The sequence below is a fragment of the Podarcis bocagei genome (assembly GCF_964188305.1).
Source record: "Podarcis bocagei genome assembly, chromosome: 4".
Lineage (NCBI taxonomy): Eukaryota > Metazoa > Chordata > Lepidosauria > Squamata > Lacertidae > Podarcis > Podarcis bocagei.
Genome location: NC_138128.1, coordinates 92,942,835 through 92,964,913, shown reverse-complemented (window position 1 = coordinate 92,964,913; position 22,079 = coordinate 92,942,835). Strand labels below are relative to the sequence as shown.

Here is a 22,079-nt window from a genome sequence, read left to right as displayed (position 1 = left end):
CCGACCTTCTGATCGGCAAGTCCTAGGCTCTGTGGTTTAACCCACAGCGCCACCCGCATTCCGCATTGTGTCTCTAGGTGGCGTCTTTTAACCAGGTTGTTTTCCACACAGGATCCAAGAAGAGGTGTTCCAGACTCTGGGGCCCGACTGGTTCATGATGTTCACACAAAGCCACGTACACCCAAGCACAGTTGTGCTGGCTGTGAAATTTCTACTCAATTTCCTCCACAATCGGACACTCCTGCATAAATTTAAAGAGGGGATGATGGCTGGCCTCTGGCTTGAGAACAGCTCGGCGGGGCTGAATATTTTGATGGGTAGGTTCTAAGTATACTTGTTCTTCTTACGTCAAGCCTGATCAATGTTCTGCCATTTCTGAGTGGTTTGTTGTTGTTGTTTAGTCATTTAGTCATGTCCAACTCTTCGTGACCCCATGGACCAGAGCACACCAGGCACTCCTGTCTTCCACTGCCTCTCACAGTTTGGTCAAACTCATGTTAGTAGCTTCGAGAACACTATCCAACCAAGTCACCCTCTGTCGTCCCCTTCTCCATGTGCCCTCCATCTTTCCCAACATCAGGGTCTTTTCCAGGGAGCCTTCTCTTCTCATGAGGTGGCCAAAGTATTGGAGCCTCAGCTTCAGGATCTGTCCTTCCAGTGAGCACTCAGGGCTGATTTCCTTCAGAATGGAGAGGTTTGATCTTCTTGCAGTCCATGGGACTCTCAAGAGTCTCCTCCAGCACCATAATTCAAAATCTGAGTGGTTTAGGAGAGTCTTATTTTGTTGTTGTTTTTTGATTTAGATAATTTAAAGAGTTGCCCCCATACCTCTGAGTGCAACCCATACCTGCTGCCTGGATTTGCAGAGCTCAAAACATTCCTAAGCAAGTTTGTTCATGTCCCTGAGATCTACTTCCTTCTGTCGGGACTGTTTTTGGCCACCCCAGTGTTTGAGCCACCAGATGAAACCAAGGTAGGTTCTTGAAAAATAACATTACTCCATAACAGATGAAAAACGGACCTGGTTGATAATGTTGATCTCACTAATTTCAGGACATCAGTCACTGCTCTGTGTGCTGGCAATATTCTGCACAAAAGCAATTTTGTGGTTCTACGTATGGTTGCATCAAGATTATTTTGGGGCGATGTGCATAAGTCTAGCCCTTCTCAGTAAAACACTACACAGAGAAGGCTCTTAATAAAGCCAATCGTGGGTGGGGTGTTTTTGCAGTAATTAATGTGCAATGTGGAAATGCAGAGAGGGAGAGAAGACATGAATAAATTGGAGGAATTGACAGCCATGACCAAGCGAGCGAAGCACAGTGTTTGTGCTTAACAGACTGCTTTACTCCAAGCGGTCCTAGGGTGGATTTCAAAAATGTCACAATTAAAGCAAGTAAAATTTACATAAAAAATAATAGAACCAAGCAACCAATAACAGCAGCAAAACAGCAATGCCATTTCAAAAACCTTGAAGATGAAAAGTAGAATGTTGGTTTTGATTTGGAAGCATGGCAAGGTGATCTGGAACTCCAGAATCAGGGAATAACTTGTAATGAGAATTTTGGAAGCATCCCTATTATAAAATTCGAGACTTCCTCCATGCTCACTACCCCGTATGTCAAACTTAGCAGTTTGGTTGTTTGGTGGAGGAATATGTAGCTCCTCCTGTAGATTCCTCCTCCTGTAGATTCACAGTAAACCCTTCTTTCAGGCAGATTTGGACTCAATGTTACAATGGCTGCTGTACAACCACTGTAAGGATGCTGTGGTCAGAGTTGGGTTGTGCCCGGAGGGAGCGGTTCTGCTGCTCGAGATGGTGAAGTCCATAGTGAAACAGGTGAGCGCAGGGAATGTTGCAGGCTAGAATCGGATAGGCTGGAGGGATGCTTGAGGGCGATACACCCCTGGTGCAGTGGGAAGGGGAAGATTGCCAAATGGTTGGCACTTGGGAGTCAGGCAAAGTGAATTTACCTTTGAAGGTGACCCAGAAACTACAATTAATCCAGAATGTGGCAGCTAGACCTGTGACTGGGAGTGGCCGCCGAGACCACATTACACCGGTCCTGAAAGACCTACATTGGCTCCCAGTACGTTTCCAAGCACATTTCAAAGTGTTGGTGCTAACCTTTAAAGCCCTAAATGGCCTCGGTCCAGTATACCTGAAGGAGCATCTCCACCCCCATCACTGAGACACTGAGGTCCAGCTCTGAGAGCCTTCTGGCAGTTCCCTCACTGCAAGAAGTGAGGTTGCAGGGAACCAGACAGAGGGCCTTCTTGATGGTGGCACCCACCCTGTGGAACGCCCTCCCATCAGATGTCATCAGGTGACTTTTAATGTTTGATGTTTTATTGTGTTTTTAATATTCTGTTGGAAGTCACCCAGAAGTTATTATTATTATGGAGTAATCACCAGAACAGGGACGCGGGTGGCGCTGTGGGTTAAACCACAGAGCCTAGGGCTTGCCGATCAGAAGGTCGGCGGTTTGAATCCCCGTGACGGGGTGAGCTCACATTGCTCGGTCCCTGCTCCTGCCAACCTAGCAGGTCGAAAGCACATTGAAGTGCAAGTAGATAAATAAGTACCGCTCCGGCAGGAAAGTAAATGGCGTTTCCGTGCTCTGCTCTGGTTCGCCAGAAGTGGCTTAGTCATGGTGGCCACATGACCCGGAAGCTGTATGCCGGCTCCCTCGGCGAATAAAGTGAGAGGAGCGCCGCAAGCCCAGAGTCGGTCATGACTGGACCTAATGATCAGGGCTCCCTTTATGTTTGTATCCAGACTCCAGCAGGTACAGAGGATTCCTGGGAGATCACTTACCCAGGGCACATGATGCAGTTCATCTACCTTGTATATCACAAATACTCAGAGGATCCTCTTTGGTACAACTCTGACTTCCTCCAAGCTTTGGCCCTGGTCATCTTTCCCTCTGCAGTATCTCAGGTATGAACAGCCAATTGTCTCATGGGCTTATTATGTTGATTCTGTCTCTCAGAAGACAGCGATGTAGCGGCTGTTGACATGAGCAATAATTACGTATCTGTGCCCTTAAGTGCAGGATTGTTTTGTTTGCTAAACATATGGCCAGAGTGAGGGTCAGGATCCTAGCATGGGTCCCCCTCCACTAGGATCCAAGTCTGGATCATGCCCTTCGATATCCCATCAAAATCCACCTCTGTGTCTTTTTCTGTTAGAAACTGATGACACTTTTCTTTTGATAGGACTTTAACGTACAACATTTTTTTCATTTCTGTTTTTCATTTCTGTTGCTGCTAGTTTTTGATGCATGCAGTGCTTATAATAATACATAAAATTTTTTTATTTATACCCCACCCTTCCCGGTTCAGAAAACAACAAATTTAAAAGACTTAATTGTAGAAGCAGCATAAACTACAGTATAAAAACATGAACAACAATAAAATTCAAAGTTCAGAAATCAGTTTGGGGGAAATCCATCTAATAACCATTAGATAGTCACCAGGACTAGCTGGCTGAATCAGTCCTACTTAGCCTCAGATCTGCTAAAATATTAAATAAAAGTATCCAGTTTTTAAAATTATGATATTGCATTGTACTGACTATTATTATTACAGTGGTACCTCGGGTTAAGTACTTAATTCGTTCCGGAGGTCCGTTCTTAACCTGAAACTGTTCTTAACCTGAAGCACCACTTTAGCTAATGGGGCCTCCTGCTGCTGCCGCACCGCAGGAGCACGATTTGTGTTCTCATCCTGAAGCAAAGTTCTTAACCTGAAGCAGAAGTGTGCATGCACACGAAAGCTCATACCAAGAACGAACTTAGTTGGTCTTTAAGGTGCTACTGGAAGGAATTTTTTTTATTTTGACTATGGCAGACCAACACGGCTACCTATCCACTATTTCTGGGTTAGCGGAGTCTGTAACCTGAAGCGTATGTAACCTGAGGTACCACTGTATTATTATTATTATTATTATTATTATTATTATTATTATTATTATTATTATTATTATCTTCTGCACCACCCTTTTCTATGAGGAGCCAAGAATGAATGCCGCTATCCAGTCCAAAATACTGTTTGAAGAATGTCACTCCCTGATTCTTTTTCTTTTTCTTCAGGGTAGCATTTCACCTTCCAGCAGCCTGGCGACTGACTCTGACAGTAAGAAAAACGATGCCTTTTCCGCTTCCCTGCACCCTGCTAGGAAACAAGTTTGGGACTTCATCCGCCTCCTCCTGATGGAAAAAATGCTCATTTTCTCCGCTGAGAGACAGTGGCACCCCTTGGAGTTACTTCTTGAGGTCGGGTCCATATGACAAAAATAGCACCCACCCCTTGATGCTGTGTCCTTCATAGATGACAAGGGGTTAAAGGGGAGGAGTTGTCTGGAGCCCATGGGATGCTGGAATCCACTGCTAATAATATTTGCGTGGCGATTCCCACCCCCCCCTAAGTTGGAATAAATAAAGACACTGGACACCAGAATTTAGGTTAATGGGCAACAAATGGCCACAACTTTATTGGTTACAGGTAAGAGTAACCAATGGCTTTAGGCATTGGTCCTATCAGACTATCCGGGATAAAACCGGTAGGGGTTAACACCAACAGGGGGAGCCCCTGAGATGCACATCCCTAGGCGCTCGCCGAGGGGTCACCACTCGGGAGCACGCTTTAGGCCCTAGCCTCCATAGGTTTCGGATGAGGCAACGCCCCCTGGAGTCCTTTATCGGACCACCCCTAAGCTTTTGGGGGAGGTGATGGTGCTCCTCCCCCCGACTCATCTGCATAACAATACCCCTACCAATGCCTAACTGCTAAAACCAAAGGCGTTGTGACGTTTTGCTGTGAGGTAGGCGAAAAAACCAAATGGCTTCCAAAATAATGCCAATTAGCCAAGTGGAAAAACTCCTACCAGGCCCCTTGTGGCGACCAACCGAGGTCCATAGCAAAGTCTGAGTGCAAACCTAGAGGGTTGGTGGGTGGGAAACCGCGGCTGGCTGAGGGAAAGAAAGGGGCGATCCCGGGCTGCCCCGACCTTAAATGACCTGCTTAGCCGATTGGCTGGCTCAGGGAATGACGCAGCCCGAGGATTTCCAAGTCGCGCGGGTCCGCAGCCAGCCCCGCGCGGATGTAGGTGGGCGTGAGCCCACAACCCCCCCTCCTTATGTTGGGAGTGGCTCAATAGTCATCATTTTATTATTTGTACCCTGCCCATCTGACTGGGTTGCCCATAATGCTTCCAGCATTATGAAAACACAATAAAACATCAAACATTAAAAACTTCCCCAAACAGGGCTGCCTTCAGATGTCTTCTGAAAGTCATATAGTTGTTTATTTTCTCGATATCTGGTGGGAGGGCATTCCACAGGGTGGATGCCACCACCAAGAAGGCCCTCTGCCTGGTTCCCTGTAACCTCACTTCCCACAGTGAGGGAACCGCCAGAAGCTCCTGAGAGCTAGATCTTAGTGTCCAGGTTGAAGTGTAGATTAGCCAACGGTCTGAAGTGTTCTTGTCTGATGGTCAAGTGGGGCAGGTCCCTGTCAGTAGCAGTATTACTTGAATAATAATAATAATAATAATAATAATAATAATAATAATAATAATTACTTATACACCACCCATCTGGCTGGGTCTCCCCAGTCACTCTGCGTGGCTCAGAAAAGAACATTTAAAACACAATAAAACGTCGAACATTTAAAACTTCCCTAAACAGGGCTGCCTTCAGATGTCTTCGAAAAGCCAGATTGTTGTTTATTTCCTTCACATCTGAAGGGCGGGTGCCACTACTGAGAAGGCCGTCTACCTGGTTCCCTGTAGCTTCACTTCTCGCGATGAGGGAACCGCCAGAAGGCCCTCAGAACAATGGGGGTGGAGACGCTCCTTCAGGTATACTGGGCTCCTAACCAGCAGAGCCTTGAGGAGCCTTGAGGAGCAGTGGACAGGAAAAGGGCTGCTTTGAGCTCCCCCACCATTCCCCCCCCTGCTCTTTTCACATGAACTGGGGCTCCATACACAAGCGTGCAATGTAAAGTCTGCCGAATGGGCTTGAGGATAAATCATTAAAAGTCCCTTGGAGACTCTTGGCTGGGAACAGGATTTCTCTTTGTTGTTGTTTAGTCGTTTAGTCGTGTCCGACTCTTCGTGACCCCCTGGACCAGAGCACGCCAGGCACTCCTGTCTTCCACTGCCTCCCGTAGTTTGGTCAAACTCATGCTGGTAGCTTTGAGAACACTGTCCAACCATCTTGTCCTCCATTGTCCCCTTCTCCTTGTGCCCTCCATCTTTCCCAACATCGGGGTCTTTTCCAGGGAGTCTTCTCTTCTCATGAGGTGGCCAAAGTATTGGAGCCTCAGCTTCAGGATCTGTCCTTCCAGTGAGCACTCAGGGCTGATTTCCTTAAGAATCGATAGGTTTGATCTTCTTGCAGTCCATGGGACTCTCAAGAGTCTGGATCTGCCTTACTGGTGCTTCCTGCAGACTCTGATGATTGCTATGTTATTGCTGTGCAGGCTTCTGAGGAGAACGCCACCGCTGAGCAGAAGAAGTGCTTCCAGACAGAGCTATTACTTTCCATCATAGATATCTTCTACATAATTGGCCAAGATGATGGGGAGGCATCAAACGCACAAGGTGAGTGCCACAAGTAGCTAGGTCTACTCCATATTTGTGGAGAAAGAAGGTAGGAAGGCTATGGATCATTGGCCAACATCAAGTGGACCAGACCAACTGATGGTGCTAGGAGTCTTCTGGAACTCAATGGACCTGGGACTCAGCTACATTAGTAAAATAAAATTCATTAAAAAGCGTTTGAAATGCATTATAACACTGTGACACCAGATGGCGCTGTGGAGTTCCGTCTTTCAGCAATGTGAAACGTTTTCCACACGTTTTCCTGAAACATTTTTTTGATGTGTCTAGATCTAGCCTTGGTCTGATCCAGGGAGACATTTCTTATGTTCTTTGAAGCAAGAGTGTTCATGACCACTCAACATATATTACCAGTGTCCTGTCTATAAAAAGATGCTAAGCGCTTTTGCCCTGTAAATGTAAAATGTATAGAGAGGGAGCACAGAAAAAGTGCATTTGAGTGACATTTTTCCCCTCTAGAACTCAGGATAGTCCAATGAATGACAGGCTACAGATTTAGGACAGACATAACGAAGTGCTACTTCACAAAATATTCATGGGATTTATTTTCACAAGATGTGGCAATGACTACTATACAGATTAGGAATGAACAAAATCAATATTTCTGGGTTGTGTCATTTTCACATGGGTTCATAAATCCGTTTTGTCACATTTCCTCATTAACCTGTGAATTATTATTTTTACAAAGAAAATACGTACGATAGTTTGTATCCATCGTGTATTTTAAAATGCGTTTCCTCACGAAACGCATATTTAAATTGGCATTTTATCTCAGTGCATGAATTTCTAAATGTATCGTATCCCAAGATGCAGATTTTAAAAATACGTTTTGGATATATTTTCTGAGCTGAATTTAAAAGCACTCAAACTCCTTATAATTGTAACTTCATTCAGTCTCCTTCAAACAAACAAACAAATGACTTTCTCCTTTCCACCCATGGGTTTTGCCAGATTCTGTCCAACAATATTTTTTTTGTGGTGTGGGGATTCCAGAGGTTATTTGCAGAGTCCCCCTATCTAAGTCATGGGTTGCGGGTGGCGCTGTGGGTTAAACCACAGAGGCTAGGGCTTGCCGATCAGAAGGTCGGTGGTTCGAATCCCCACGACGGGGTGAGCTCCCGTTCCTCGGTCCCTGCTCCTGCCAACCTAGCAGTTCAAAAGCACGTCAAAGTGCAAGTAGATAAATAGTTACCGCTCCGGCAGGAAGGTAAATGGCATTTCCGTGCGCTGCTCTGGTTTGCTAGAAGCGGCTTAGTCATGCTGGCCACATGACCCAGAAACAGTACACCGGCTCCCTCGGCCAATAAAGCAAGATGAGCGTCACAACCCCAGAGTCGGTCACGACTGGACCCTAATGGTCAGGGGTCCCTTTACCATCTAAATCATTAACCTAGCATGATATAATTTGTGTCTAGCAAGCCATGGGAGCAAATGGTCTGGATGAGGTTTCTTTTTTAGACTCTGGATAGCATAGGACCAGGGACCCGGGTGGTGCTGTGGGTTAAACCACAGAGCCTAGGACTTGCTGATCAGAAGGTCAGCGGTTCGAATCCCCACGACAGGGTGAGCTCCCATTGCTCGGTCCCAGCTCCTGCCAACCTAGCAGTTCGAAAGCACGTCCAAGTGCAAGTAGATAAATAGGTACCGCTCCGGCAAGAAGGTAAACGGCGTTTCCGTGCGCTGCTCTGGTTAGTCAGAAGCGGCTTAGTCATGCTGGCCACATGACCCGGAAGCTGTACGCCGGCTCCCTCGGCCAATAAAGCGAGATGAGCGCCGCAACCCCAGAGTCGGTCACGACTGGACCTAATGGTCAGGGGTCCCTTTACCTTTACCTAGCATAGGACCTATGCCATAGGGAAACAGCACAGCAAGTCATGTAAGGAGTGCAAGTTCCCAGTTGCCAATGAGGAGCTGATTTCTAGGGGATGAGCTTGGCTCTTTAATGTTCTAAAACACCTGGGTGCATCAGCAAGATAAACTTGCTGTTTTCGACACCCTTGTCCCCTTTTTGATCCACTATGTTACAGAAATAGAAACCTTCTTTTCTACCTTGCAGGGAACGGTGGTGCCAAAAATGCTTCGGAGCTGGCCATGCCGTCACTTCTCGTGAATATTTCCTATTTTATCCAGAAGCTGGTAGAGAAGCTTTATGCAGGAATGTTTGCCGCTGACCCTAGAAAAGTTATTCTTTTCCTTGCAGAGCAAGTGATTGTGGTAAGGGGCTTCTTTGCTTACTTTCCAGTGCAGTTCTAAAGTCTCCTGGTGCAGGAAATTATCCCGAAACTTCCTTCTATCAAATTTAATTTCCATGGGAGGAGGGGGTAGTTTTGACAGCTCCCTGGTTATATTCTTGTGCAGTCTATTTGGACGGGGGAAACAGTGGTTGTGTACAGAAACTCCTGCGCAAGAGAGGTGGGGGTTAAGAATAATTATTGAGTGTTTCTGTGATGCACACCCAATTATGCATCTTACCAAAAGCAGTGGGGAAGAAGACAACAGCTTTCTGCTGTCCCATATCACAAACAGCGAAGTGGCTAGACCGCATTCTGCATTTCTGTTTACACTCTTTTGCAAATCAAATGCATGCTTGTGACTCCTAAAATGCAAAAATGAAGCAGGGATAGGTTTTAGACATCCCTTCTAAACTTTTTCAGCAGGGGGCCGGTCCGCTGTCCCTCAGACCTTGTGGGGGCCGGACTATATTTTGAAAAAAAATATGAACGAATTCCTATGACCCACAAATAATCCAGAGATGCATTTAAAATAAAAGCACACATTCTATTCATGTAAAAACACCAGGCAGGCCCCACAAATAACCCAGAGATGCATTTTAAATAAAAGCACACATTCTACTCATGTAAAAACACGCTGATTCCCGGACCGTCTGTGGGCCACATTGAGAAGGCGATTGGGCCAGATCCGGCCCCTGGGCCTTAGTTCGCCTACCCATGCCTTAGGGTGTCTTCCAGCTCTGTTATTCTATGATTCTTACAAGGTCTTCATGGTGGCAAATGATGGGCAGGCATGTCTCCACTATATGCAGTTTCACCCAAGTCTGTGTCCCCTACCCACAAGTCTTTAAATACCCTTTTAAAGATGGGTGTGAGCAGTACTATTTTTTTCTTTAGAAAAATGTTTAGGGGTACTCTCATTTTGACTCAAGAAAACCACCATTTTATAGTTCAAATCGGGGGAAATTAATATAGTAAATGGACGAAACTGACCAGTCACCATGCTAGATTTCAACTCTTACTTCACACATTAAACGCCCGCTTCTGTCTGAGGAAACATGGTGACAGGAAGTGACGGCACCATCGGGGGTAGCAACAGAACTGATGATTCACTGTGCTAGAGAAGAAACATTTTTTTTAAAAAAAATTAATTTATGCTCCTGTTAGATTTACAAAATGTTTAGGGGTATGCATACCCTGCGTCCCCCCAGGAAAAAAAGCACTGGGTGTTACAGACACTCCAGTCCTGAACAACCAAAACACAATTCGATGAGTGATAAACCAGAAGCAAACAAATCTACATGACGGTGAAGTTGCTTGACAACCTAGAGCAGCAGTTCTCAACCTGTGGGTCCCCAGATGTTGTTGGACTACAACTCCCATCATCCCTGAGCTCTGGCCTTGATAGCTAGGGGTGATGGGAGTTGTAGTTTAACAACATCTGGGGACCCACAGGTTGAGAAAGGCTGACCTAGAGGAACATGCCTGCTTCCATCTTGAACAAGAAGGCATTTTCAGTAACGAAAAAGGGCAATTTGACTTTATTTTTTTTGCTCCATGCAAAAAGGAGTCCACTATTTACTAAGGCCTGAATCTTGGATGCTGGGACTAGAGCCAAAGGAAAGTTGGCTTTATGCCAGGCATGGCCAAACTTGACCCTACAGATGTTTTGGGACCACAACTTCCATCATCCCTAGCTAACAGGACCAGTGGTCAGGGATGATGGGAATTGTAGTCCCAAAACATCTGGAGGGCCAAGTTTGGCCATGCCTGCTTTATGCTCAGACCCAGATCTGCTACGTTCTGATGCTTCTTATTTTCTTCTGCCAGGTCACAGAAAAGGGTTTTCTCCACAAGGAAGCCGTCCTAAGCATTCTGTACAGCAGCTTGAACCGAGCCATTCTATACTACCTGTCTACTTCCCTTCCTGATCAGCAGAGGCTGCTTAGTGTCCTTCAGACTCTGCAGCAGCAGTGGGACGTCATCTTTGCAACGCACAACTCTAGCCTGGACTTCACCATCTGCCTTCTGTATTGCCTGTTGCAATTCAGGCCCCTGAGGTAGCAGAGCCGTCTTTCCCATAGGGCTTGGTGGTGCGTCGTGCCAGGGCGCCGGCCTCTCAGGGGCGCCCCGGCAAGTGGGGGAGCTGTGTGGCTTTGCCAGAGGCCTCCCCTTTCCCTGCACGCCCTCCAGCTGCGCCCTGCCAACCATAAGGCTGGCAGGCATGCAGCTTCCCTCCCAAGCCTCCTCAGGAGGAGAGCGATCCCCGCAGAGGCTTCAGAAACTCCAGCGGGTGCAGAATGCCGCAGCGAGACTCCTTACAGGGTCTCTGCCACAGGATCACATTCATCCAGTGCCATACCAGCTGCACTGGCTCCCGGTGGAGTACAGGATCAGGTTTAAGGTGCTGGTTTTAACCTTCAAAGCCCTATACGGCCTAGGACCCTCGTACCTACAGGACCGCCTCTCCTGGTATGTCCCACAGAGGAACTTATGGTCTTCAAACAAAAACATCCTGAAGGTCCCAGGCCACAGGGAGGTTAGGCTGGCCTCAAGCAGCGCCAGGGCTTTTTCGGCTGTGGCCCCGATCTGGTGGAACGTTCTGTCACAAGAAACTAGGGCCCTGCGGGACTTGACATCTTTCCGCAGGGCGTGCAAGACAGAGCTGTTCCACCAAGCCTTTGGCTAGGGCACAGCCTGACTCCCTCCTTCGGCAGTCCTCACAGAACTCTAGCCCAATGGTTGCCATCAATTTGATTTGAATTAATTTTATATTGAAATGATTTTAGAATGTTGTATTATTTTATTGTTGTTAGCCGCCCTGAGCCGGGCTTTGGCTGGGGAGGGTGGGATATAAATAAAATTTACTATTATTATTATTATTATTCGGATGGAAGCTGCGCTCTCCTCCTGCAGAGGTTTGGGAGGGACGCAACTTTACTCCTAAGCCTCTACGGGGATTGCTCTCCCACAGCGGCATGGGGGAGAGTTGCGCCCCCCCAATGGCTGGCAGCGCGCAGCTACGGACACCCCAACACTATCTGTGGTAATTTGGGGGCGCTGGACGGATATTTGCACCCCGGCGCCGCATCTGCTAAAGACGGCCCTGTGAGGTAGTATTCCTTATACTCTTTTGATAAACCGTTAACGGTGTTAGCTGCTTCCGCTGGAGGGTAGGCGAGAGAGTGGAAATTTTGCTGTCTCTTCCTTTCGAGGGCAAGGTGTGCCAGACCTGGCTTTTTTTAAAAAAATAATTTTTATTAAATTTCCCTTTAACAAACCAATCATATCAGATTAAATCCAAACTATACCAATACACAATAAAGTCCAAATATTTAGCCGAATTTTAATTTTTTGTTGGGGGTACCCATGCTTCGAGTTCAGAAAGGGTCCAGTCATCTCATATTTCTGCTGCTTTGATGTTCACAAGTCCCATCTTCCCATCTCTTTGTTGTTATCCTTTTTCTTCTTAATAACCTCCGAGTATTTCCACAGGCAAGTTGAATCAAACCTTATTTATGTTTCTGTGTGAACTTTGTAATGCTCTCCCGTGATTCATCTCACGCTGATCCAAAAGTCCTGTTCCAGCGGCCGGCGCCATTTTCGACAATTCCGATGAAATACAGTCTAGGCGTCTGCTCCTTAATTTTCCCAGACCAGTTGCACCATAAATCAGTCTTTCCAGAGGAGTTCTGCCCATTCAGATCTATAATCCACACATGAAAGCAACACGGTGGCTCACCTCCCCCTTTGACTGTAAATCTCGCAACAAAGTCTGTCTCATAATGTGCTAGACCTGGCTATGGGGACACACATGCCTTAGTCACATCCAGACTGGATTATTGCAGTGTGCCCTTGCAGAATATCTGCGAGCTTCAGCTGGCTGAAAATGCATGTGACAGCAAGGATGCTGATTCGTGCCCACCCTTGGGAGCTTGTGACACCCAGGGCTCCCCCTCCCCAGCTGGAGCTCACAGGAGCTTGGCCCCAGCACCTCTCAGGTGGGAGCCATTGCCATGAACAAGGTAAAAGTTCATAGTGAGCTCTGGAACCTCTCTTTCTAGAAAAATAGCATTGGTAACACCTATATTACAATGGTCCTGCCAACCTTGCAGTTCGAAAGCACGTCAAAGTGCAAGTAGATAAATAGGTACTGTGATGGGAATTGGGGTTGCTTGTGCGTAAACTGCAAACTGCTCCAAGCTAGCCGTGTAGCTAAAACTTTCCCTGGTTGACAGCCCTTGAAACGCGACTGTCTTAGTCACTGGCAGAATCCGTCAGTGGGCGGGACCTAAATTTCTTCCAACATAAAAGTTGCTTGACACCAAGTCTCCTCCTAGATTCTCTGCGTGGAAGCCTTCTGCGCAGCGTGGGCATGCCAAGCGGAGGTCCTGTGCTCTCTCCGCTGATTTCACTGGAAGAGTCTCTGAGCCTCCCCTCCACCTTGCTCCCGGCTTCCCCTTTCTCCCTGGTGTCCCCTGGATTTCTTTCCCCTGTGGGAACCCTCTCTCTCTCCTTGCTAGTTCCCTCCCCTGCATCACTGGAGCGACTTTCCTCTCCTCTTCCCTCTGATGGCAGTTCCCTGACAGGTACCACTCTGGCGGGAAGGTGAACGACGTTTCCGTGTGCTCCTCTGGTTTGCCAGAAGCGGCTCAGTCATGTTGGCCTCATGACCCGGGAAGCTGTATGCCGGCTCCCTCAGCCAATAAAGCGAGATGAGCACCCCAGAGTTGGCCACGACTGGACTTAATGGTCAGGGGTCCCTTTACCTTTACCTATATTACAATGGGCTCATAAAGATTTCCTTTTGTGCCCCATTTCTAGGCACAGGTCTGGGCTTTAAGCTCCATGTCCAAGCACTTACTCCCTCCCCCCTTATTTGTCCAAACGCTTCCCCCAGGAAAACCTGCATTTTACTGCTGAATCGAATCAAACAGCAATGGTTTTGCCAGGGATTGCTCTGCTTCAGCAGCAAAATGTAGGTTTTCCCAGGGAGAGTGCCAGGACCAAAAAAAACCAACAACTCTCAGATACAGAGCTTTAAACCATGGACCTGTGACTGGCAAGGAAGTATGAATGAGCCCAGCGACTGCACTGGTTACCAGGCACCATCCGAGGTGCTGGTGTTTATCTTGAAAACCCAAAATGGCTTGCACCTCAAGATGCCTTAGGACAGGCTTCCTCAAACTCGGCTCTCCAGATGTTTTGGGCCTACAACTCCCATGATCCCTAGCTAGCAGGGCCAGTGGTCAGGGATGATGGGAATTGTAGTCTCAAAACATCTGGAGGGCCGAGTTTGAGGAAGCCTGCCTTAGGAGCTGGGGAACTCCGTGCCACTTGACTGTCTGGGCTGTGTTTTTTTAGACTGATCCCTACTTTTAAGCTGTTTGACCCACTGCTCTCGCCTCTGTTTTTATTTTACAGTGCAGTGGCTGTTTCTTAATTTCATTTATATTTCTCTGGTTTTAGCTGGAGCACTGGGCTGCCATAGAAGGGCAGGATAATATGTGTTGGGAGCAGGTCAGCAATAAATCACACGGCATCAGTGTAGTTAACCCTTTATTCGAGGACATAAGGTTGGCCGTGCCATAGCAAGGTCAAGCAAAGGAACACGTGTCAGCCAGATAGAGAGGGAGGGTGGGAGATCCAACGAAGAGGTGGCTGCTAAGGCAAGTCATGTGCTCCTCTGCTGATCTGTGATCCGGTTGGTTCCCCCCATCAATAACTATAAGCAAACGTGCTGTTCATTCAGTCATGCCATGCCTCTGTTTACTGCAGCGATCCAGAAAACTACGAAGCAAAGCAGAGAGCAATGTCTGATTCCCGTGTTTTCCTGGACCCAGACCAAGACGAGGGGAGGATGGATGATAACTCTGCTTTAAAGAATGGTAATGTATACAAATGTTGGTGGCGCTGTGGGTTAAACCACAGAGCCTAGGACTTGCCGATCAGAAGGTCGGCAGTTCGAATCCCCATGACGGGGTGAGCTCCCGTTGCTTGGTCCCTGCTCCTGCCAACCTAGCAGTTCGAAAGCATGTCAGAGTGCAAGTAGATAAATAGGTACCGCTCCGGCGGGAAGGTAAACGGCGTTTCCGCGCGCTGCTCTGGTTCGCCAGAAGCGGCTTAGTCATGCTGGCCACATGACCCGGAAGCTGTACGCTGGTTCCCTTGGCCAATAAAGCAAGATGAGCGCAGCAACCCCAGAGTCGGACCTAATGGTCAGGGGTCCCTTTACCTTTAATGTATACAAATAATGGGGGTTCTCTTAGGATAGTACTTTGTTACACTGTGTTCCTCCAAAAGCTTGCCACACTATGACAATGAACGCTCACACCTTCCCTTGTGGGCGCCCTTTGTGGGACTGCGGCAGTACCTCAGGCCACATGGGACTCACCAGCTGGTTGGGCTGGCCTGCCTCCCTGTGCTACTCATTGGGGGTTCCCACCAAACCCCAGTTAACCTATCCACACTGTTGGGAGGCGGGGCCAGTTGCATAAATTGGAGCTGATTTGTCTGGAAGCTCAGCCAGGCTGATAGCAACAGTTGTCCTAAGTCCCAATTCTAGAAGGGGAAATTACCGTATTTTTTGCACCATAACACTCATTTTTTTCCTCCTGAAAAGTAAGGGGAAATGTCTGTGCGTGTTATGGAGGGAATCCCTACGGGTGGCATGCCTACGGATTTTCCTCCTCTAAAAACTACGTGCGTGTTATGGTCGGGTGCGTGTTATAGAGCGAAAAATACGGTACCTTGCTTCCTGCTGGCACCTTCTCCCACCAAACACTTTCCCCATTTTTCTTTGTTTCTAGTTCAACAGGACATCTGGAAGACAACCGAAGCCATCTGGATCCAACTTCTCTCTCAAAGGAGAAAGGATTTGGAAGATGCCTACAAGATGTCTCTCTCTACAGAGACAGCAGTCAGTGCTGAGAAACTGAAGATGACCGACACGAGTCCTTTCTGGGAAGAAATCATGAGAAAGGCTTGGAAGCATTTCCTAGGTCTGTGTCCTTGAGTCATGCAAAGCTTTTAACAGAATCAACTTCACAGAATGTGGTTTTTTTTAAAATGACTTGGAGACTGGTCTCTTTTGGAGCTACCTGTCATGATACCCTTTGATAAGGTAAAAGGTAAAGGGACCCCTGACCATTAGGTCCAGTCGTGACCGAATCTGGGGTTGCGGCACTCATCTCGCTTTATTGGCCGAGGGAGTTGACGTACAGCTTCTGGGTCATGTGGCCAGCATGACTAAGCTGCTTCTGGCAAACCAGAGCAGTGCATGGAAATGCCGTTTACCTTCCCGCCGGAGTGGTACCTATTTATCTACTTGCACTTTGACGTGCTTTCGAACTGCTAGGTTGGCAGGAGCAGGGCCCGAGCAACGGGAGCTCACCCCGTCACGGGGATTCGAACCGCCGATCTTCTGATCGGCAAGCCCTAGGCTCTGTGGTTTAACCCACAGCGCCACCTTGTAAACTTTACCATGACATTTTGCTGCCTGGTGTCAGAAGGCAGGATAGGCCATTGATATTCCCCTCACGAAAGTTCATAGAAATCAGGTCAGCTGACAGGATGTCCCCTCCCAGCTCTCTGAGAGTCACATGGCTTTCTCCAGGCAGGCAATCACCTGATTCGTTTCAGTTTACACCACCAAAAGGAGGTGGTGACCCAAGCAAGGCAAAGACTGATAGGCCCAGAGCTTGGGAATGAATGCAAAACTAAGGCAAAGTCAGGATCCTGGACTAAGACCAAGATGCAGATTACGTTTAAGACCACATTGAGCAGTGCACATTAAGCACCATCCCCTGACTGCATTTGGCCTCCTAAATGGCTGGTGCCATTTTCTACAACCATTGACTTCTTCTAGGCTGCAGTAATCATCATCATCATCATCATCATCATCGTTGTCATCGTCATCATCATTTATTATTTATATCCCACCCATCTGGCTGGGTTTCCTCAACCACTCTGGGCAGCTCCCAACAGAATATTAAAAACACAATAAAACATCAAACATTTAAAATTTCCCTAAACAGGGTTGTCTTCAAATGTCTTCTAAAAGTCAGATGGTTGTTTATTTCCTTGACATCTGGTGGGAGGGCGTTCCACAAGGTGGGTGCCAGTACCGAGAAGGCCCTCTGCCTGTTTCCCTGTAACCTCACTTCCTGCAGTGAGAGAACCACCAGAAGGCCCCCAGAGCTGGACCTCAGTGTCAGGGCTGAATGATGGGGGTATAAGAAAGTGTTCACAAGAGCAGAATTCAGGGCCCCCACTCCCCTGTCTGTCTCTCTTTTTCTTGATTTAAAAATAACTTTTTATAAACAAGGATCACAGGAATGATACAAAAAAATAGACCAAGTCTTCTCATGTCATTCGCACATCACAAAAATAGTATAATACAACATGTGGTTCGTTATTACTGGTCAACGTATAAGTTCTTGGTTGGAGAATTTACCATAGCTAAATGTCCAATGGACACGGGTGGCACTGTGGGTTAAACCGCAGAGCCTAGGGCTTGCCGATCAGAAGATCGGCGGTTCGAATCCCTGCGACGGGGTGAGCTCCCGTTGCTTGGTCCCTGCTCCTGCCAACCTAGCAGTTCGAAAGCACGTCAAAGTGCAAGTAGATAAATAGGTACCATTCTGGCGGGAAGGTAAACGGCGTTTCCGTGCGTTGCTCTGGTTCGCCAGAAGCGGCTTAGTCATGCTGGCCACATGACCTGGAAGCTGTACGCCAGCTCCCTCGGCCAGTAAAGCGAGATGAGTGCTGCAACCCCAGAGTCGGTCACAACTGGACCTAATGGTCAGGGGTACCTTTACTTTACCTAAATGTCGAATATGGAGCCCTTGCAATTAAATTAAGTATGAGTAAGAGTCATTTTTTCCTCTTAGGTCACCAATGAAACATAATATAAAGTGTTGGTATACTATAGGTGAATGTGTTAGGGTTGCTTCCTGTTGTTATTGTTATAACCAGGAATAAAATGAGCTGAGGCGATTATCTGGAGTTCCTCAGATTTCTTTCTCCCTTATCTGGAGTTAATTAGGGTACAACCAGCACATATGAGTGTTTGATGGGTAATGAAAGGACTGTCCCAAACCCAAGGTACCTTAACGGGCTGGTATGTGACCATCACATTTGCCATCTTATTTGGGTTTTATGCCACTGTTCCTATAATGACTTATATAGAAAAAATATTGGGGATTTTTGTTTGCTGATCATTTTTTGCTAGGTCGCCTCCACCACACTTGTAGAACTGGGGAGAGGGGAGGACTTTTAAACCAGTTTTAAAATCTGGTGTGGATATGCTTTCAATTTGCCGTGTATCCCATGCGCATACCTGGTTCATGCTCTTTGTACCTTCTGACGTACTTCCTAACCTGTAGAAACCTTTGCCTGCTTTGGTTTCAACAATTGTTTCTTCTCCTTGGTCTTCAGTGTCAGAAAAGAAAATTCCCCAGAGCAAGGTTCCAGCTCAGCCTTCAGACAAGCCGCGTTCTTGGAGTGGAAGCTGGTCTCCAGCGGTGAAACTGACCCCCAGCCGGAACCTGAAGCAGACGGGATACAAAACGCAGGTAACATGCATCTTCTGATCACCTGAAGAAATCTGAGGCTTTAGGCAAGGCATCTGGTAAGAAAAAACAAAACTCAAAGGGCCTTGGCAAGTGCCTGGCATCACACCAGGGTGGTAAAGCAGGGGGAAAAGTAGGGTTTATTTCCCTCGGGTCAAAGACTCAGTTTGGTGCCTCCAAGTGCATTTCTGTGCACACACACACACACACACACACACACACACACACACACAGAGGCTGGGAGCCTCAATGTCCCCCCCTCTAGAAACTTCACCCAGGACAAAAAGCCAGACTAGCTTTGCCTCAGAATGTATCTGCTACTTTTTGTTTGTTTCTAGAATTTTACTTTTTTTAAAAAAAATATCAAAACCATTCAGGGCACATATCCCATATTTCATATCTATACATTTTAAGAATTGCTAAACAATTATTAACTTCCTCTTTAAACTGTTAATTTTTTACAGAACCCAATGTAAGACTGTTTTGTTTCAGCTTTATTTGTTCTCAAGTTCTTTAAAGAACCTCTGTTATTATATAACAACAACAATTTTTTATTTATAGCCCGCCCATCTGTCTGGGTTTCCCCAGCCACTCTGGGTGGCTCCCAACAAAATATTACAGACTAAAACTTCAAACATTAAAAACTTCCCTAAACAGGACAGCCTTCAGATGTCTTCTAAAAGTCACATAGTTGTTTATTTCCTTGACATCTGGTGGAAGGGCGTTCCACAGGGTGGGTGCCACTACCGAAAAGGCCCTCTGCCTGGTTCCCTGTAACCTCACTTCTCACAGAGAGGGAACCGGCAGAAGGCCCTCAGAGCTGGACCTCAGTGTCTGGGCTGAATGATGGAGACGCTCCTTCGGGTATACTGGGCCGAGGCCATTTATTTTTACTTATAATCTACATCAGGGGTCAGCAAACTTTTTCAGCAGGGGGCCGGTCCACTGTCCCTCAGACCTTGGGGGGGGGGGGGCAGACTATATTCTGAAAAAAAATATGAACGAATTCCTATGCCCCACAAATAACCCAGAGACGCATTTTAAATAAAAGCACACATTCTACTCATGTAAAAACACGCTGATTCCCGGACCATCTGTGGGCCATATTGAGAAGGCAATTGGGCCGGATCCAGCCCCCGGGTCTTCGTTTACCTACCCATGATCTACACCAATGTGGCCTATGCCATGTTCGTAACAGTTCATCCACTCCATCCAATCCCTGTTACTAAACAGAAGAATTTATCTAGAAGGTTTATTTTCCTCAGATTTCTTTCTCCCTTCCCTGACTCCCATCCAGTTAAACCCAGCTCTTAATACCCCACTCAGTGATTGCAGGTACTGTACCTCTGCCTTTTCCTAACAATGTGCTATTAAAATTCCACATTAAATTAAAAACCCTATTCCCGTTATTTATTTGTGGCCAATTTTCTTGTTTTGAGTTGAAAATGAAAGATAGGAAATGTGGAGGGCCTAAAAATGTAAAGGAGGCAGCGATCCGTGGGGGTAAGAGAGGCTTGACTGGGAGTTGCGTGGGAGAAAAAGTCATCTCCTCTGACCCTGAGGTGGCAGCCCAGTCGTTCTCCATCTGCTAACGTCTTGAGTCGAAATATATTTGTTATCAGCATAATTTGGGCTTTTTCTCCAGCAGTGCAAAGTAGAGCAAATGTTTAATAAGAAGGCTCAAGGCTTGTCCTTTTCCTCCTTTTGTTGAACGACTCGCTTCCAGGTGTGCTGTGACTCCATGATACAATTGAGTGCTGGCACCAACTATTTGCCTTGGGGTCTGTTTAATTATTTCTTAAAATTAATTTTGATTATTACAGCTGATTACACCTCAGTGAGCAAAGTAATTGATATTTGTTAATGCATCCCAAGGAACGCTTTGTACAACATGCTTTTTGCTGTTGAAGGTTAAAGACTGTTATTGGTTTTCCCCTAAATATGCCCACATCATTAGTTCTCGCAGCAGAAAAGGTTGCCATCTGGAAAAGGCAGCACAGAGACATTATTCAGGCACAAGTGCATGAAATTGGTGTTTCTGCGTCTTCTGTCTTTCTTCGCTGAAAGGGAGAGGCTCATAATTAAAGGAAGAGCTGGGTTCTGGGACATTACTCATTTTGTGTTATTCTTTATCATGTCAGCGCCTGACAGCTCCGAATCTGATAAATTGTGCTTTCTAGTGTGACACGGAACCAAGTTTCCAAATCTTTCCCTCTTTCCCTGCTCCAGGCAGTTGTGTGTTTATGTGCTTCTCAGGCCGGCCGGCCTGCTCTGCAGTGGATAAAGATACTTGCAAGAGATTGTCTCTGTAGCAGTCAGATACACAAATGGGTGCAGACTTATTTTTCATGAAAGCAAGATGGCTTAAGTGTCTCCCCTAAGGCCAGACCTGACCTTCTTTTAGCTCCGGTGCACTTTGCAAAGAGATTAGCCGAGTGTGAGGATGGCTGTTTGACTAGGACTCAATTTAAGTCAAATACCATGGCTTAACCAGTGGCCAGCAGTAAATCAATCAATGTTGTTCAGACAGAAAAGGCAGTGGCGTAGCGTGGGGGTGCAGGGGGGCCCGGCCGCACCGGGCGCAACATCTGGGGGTTAGGGTTAGGGGGCGCAAATCCAAGGGTTAGGGGGCGCAAATTACTTGCCTTGCCCCGGGTGCTGACAACCCACGCTATGCCACTGAGAAAAGGAGCAGGAATAGGAAGTCGTTTAGTGATATTTCCAATCAAATTTTGTTCAGTTTTTGACTACTTTTTAAGAGTAAATTTAATACGTGAGTGTCAAGCACTTCCTTTCAAAATTTGGATTTGGTAAGTTAAAAAATGGTTTACTTACAAATTTTCCAAAGGTCAGATTTATGCGCTTTTCGATACAGGAGTCAGAAAAGTTGCACAGGCAGTAAAACGTAGCTTAGTTACAAAGTGGCAAAAGTTCCGAGACTATTGGCATGGGAACTCAAGAGGGGCTGAGTTCACATGCTGAGCTTTTCAACTAGACTGAATACAATAGGCTTGATTACCTGTTTTCTCCCAAGATGCTGGGAAGTGATAAGTCCTGCAGGACACCTTACTCTATGGCATTAACCCCTTCGTGTATTAATTAGACTTAACCATATTGGTTTTATGAGGCTGGTTATCCCAGTGGCATAGCTTACCTTACTGCCACCCGGGGCGGACAGGCACACCTGGGGGTGCACACACAAGGGATGCAGAGGGATCGTTGGTCTCCAGAGCTCCCTTGCACGCAGGAGCCCAGCCAAGGAGAGGTGCAGCTTCCACCCTGACCCGGAAGCCTGACCCAGGAGTGCACAGCCTGGTGGCGGCCAGCCATTGTTCAAGCTTCAGCCTAGTGGAGGGGGGGGGGGACACAGATATGCTGCCACTGCCTCTCCCCTCCTCACCAGTGCTTCTGCCCCCAGGTCAGGCCTGACTCCTGGGGGCCAGGAGGGCTAGACCTGGCTGCGCTACACCAGGTTATCATGCCTCGCACAACGGAGCCTTGAGTTGGGGCAGAGATGCTGCTTCTCCCCTCCCCTGCTTCCACCCCCCGGGTCAGGCCTGGCCAGGGAGTGGAGCCACTGGGCCAACATGTGAGGTTGGGAGAGCAGCGCCGCCACACCAGGCCTCCATTGCGGCCCAGCCTCGGCCCGCT

The 22,079-nt window shown here is 47.2% G+C and overlaps 1 protein-coding gene across 1 annotated transcript in view; it reads left to right on the top strand.

The window, feature by feature from the left end:
* Positions 1-22,079, top strand: part of WDFY4 (WDFY family member 4) — a 207,038-nt gene that overhangs the window by 85,313 nt on the left and 99,646 nt on the right. Inside the window, exons 29-39 of the mRNA XM_081191446.1 lie at positions 112-317; positions 804-973; positions 1,715-1,840; positions 2,780-2,941; positions 4,095-4,277; positions 6,487-6,607; positions 8,682-8,839; positions 10,687-10,916; positions 14,635-14,744; positions 15,666-15,857; positions 18,295-18,431. Coding sequence (XP_081047572.1) covers positions 112-317; positions 804-973; positions 1,715-1,840; positions 2,780-2,941; positions 4,095-4,277; positions 6,487-6,607; positions 8,682-8,839; positions 10,687-10,916; positions 14,635-14,744; positions 15,666-15,857; positions 18,295-18,431 — 1,795 coding nt within the window. The remainder of the gene's footprint in view (positions 1-111; positions 318-803; positions 974-1,714; positions 1,841-2,779; positions 2,942-4,094; positions 4,278-6,486; positions 6,608-8,681; positions 8,840-10,686; positions 10,917-14,634; positions 14,745-15,665; positions 15,858-18,294; positions 18,432-22,079) is intronic.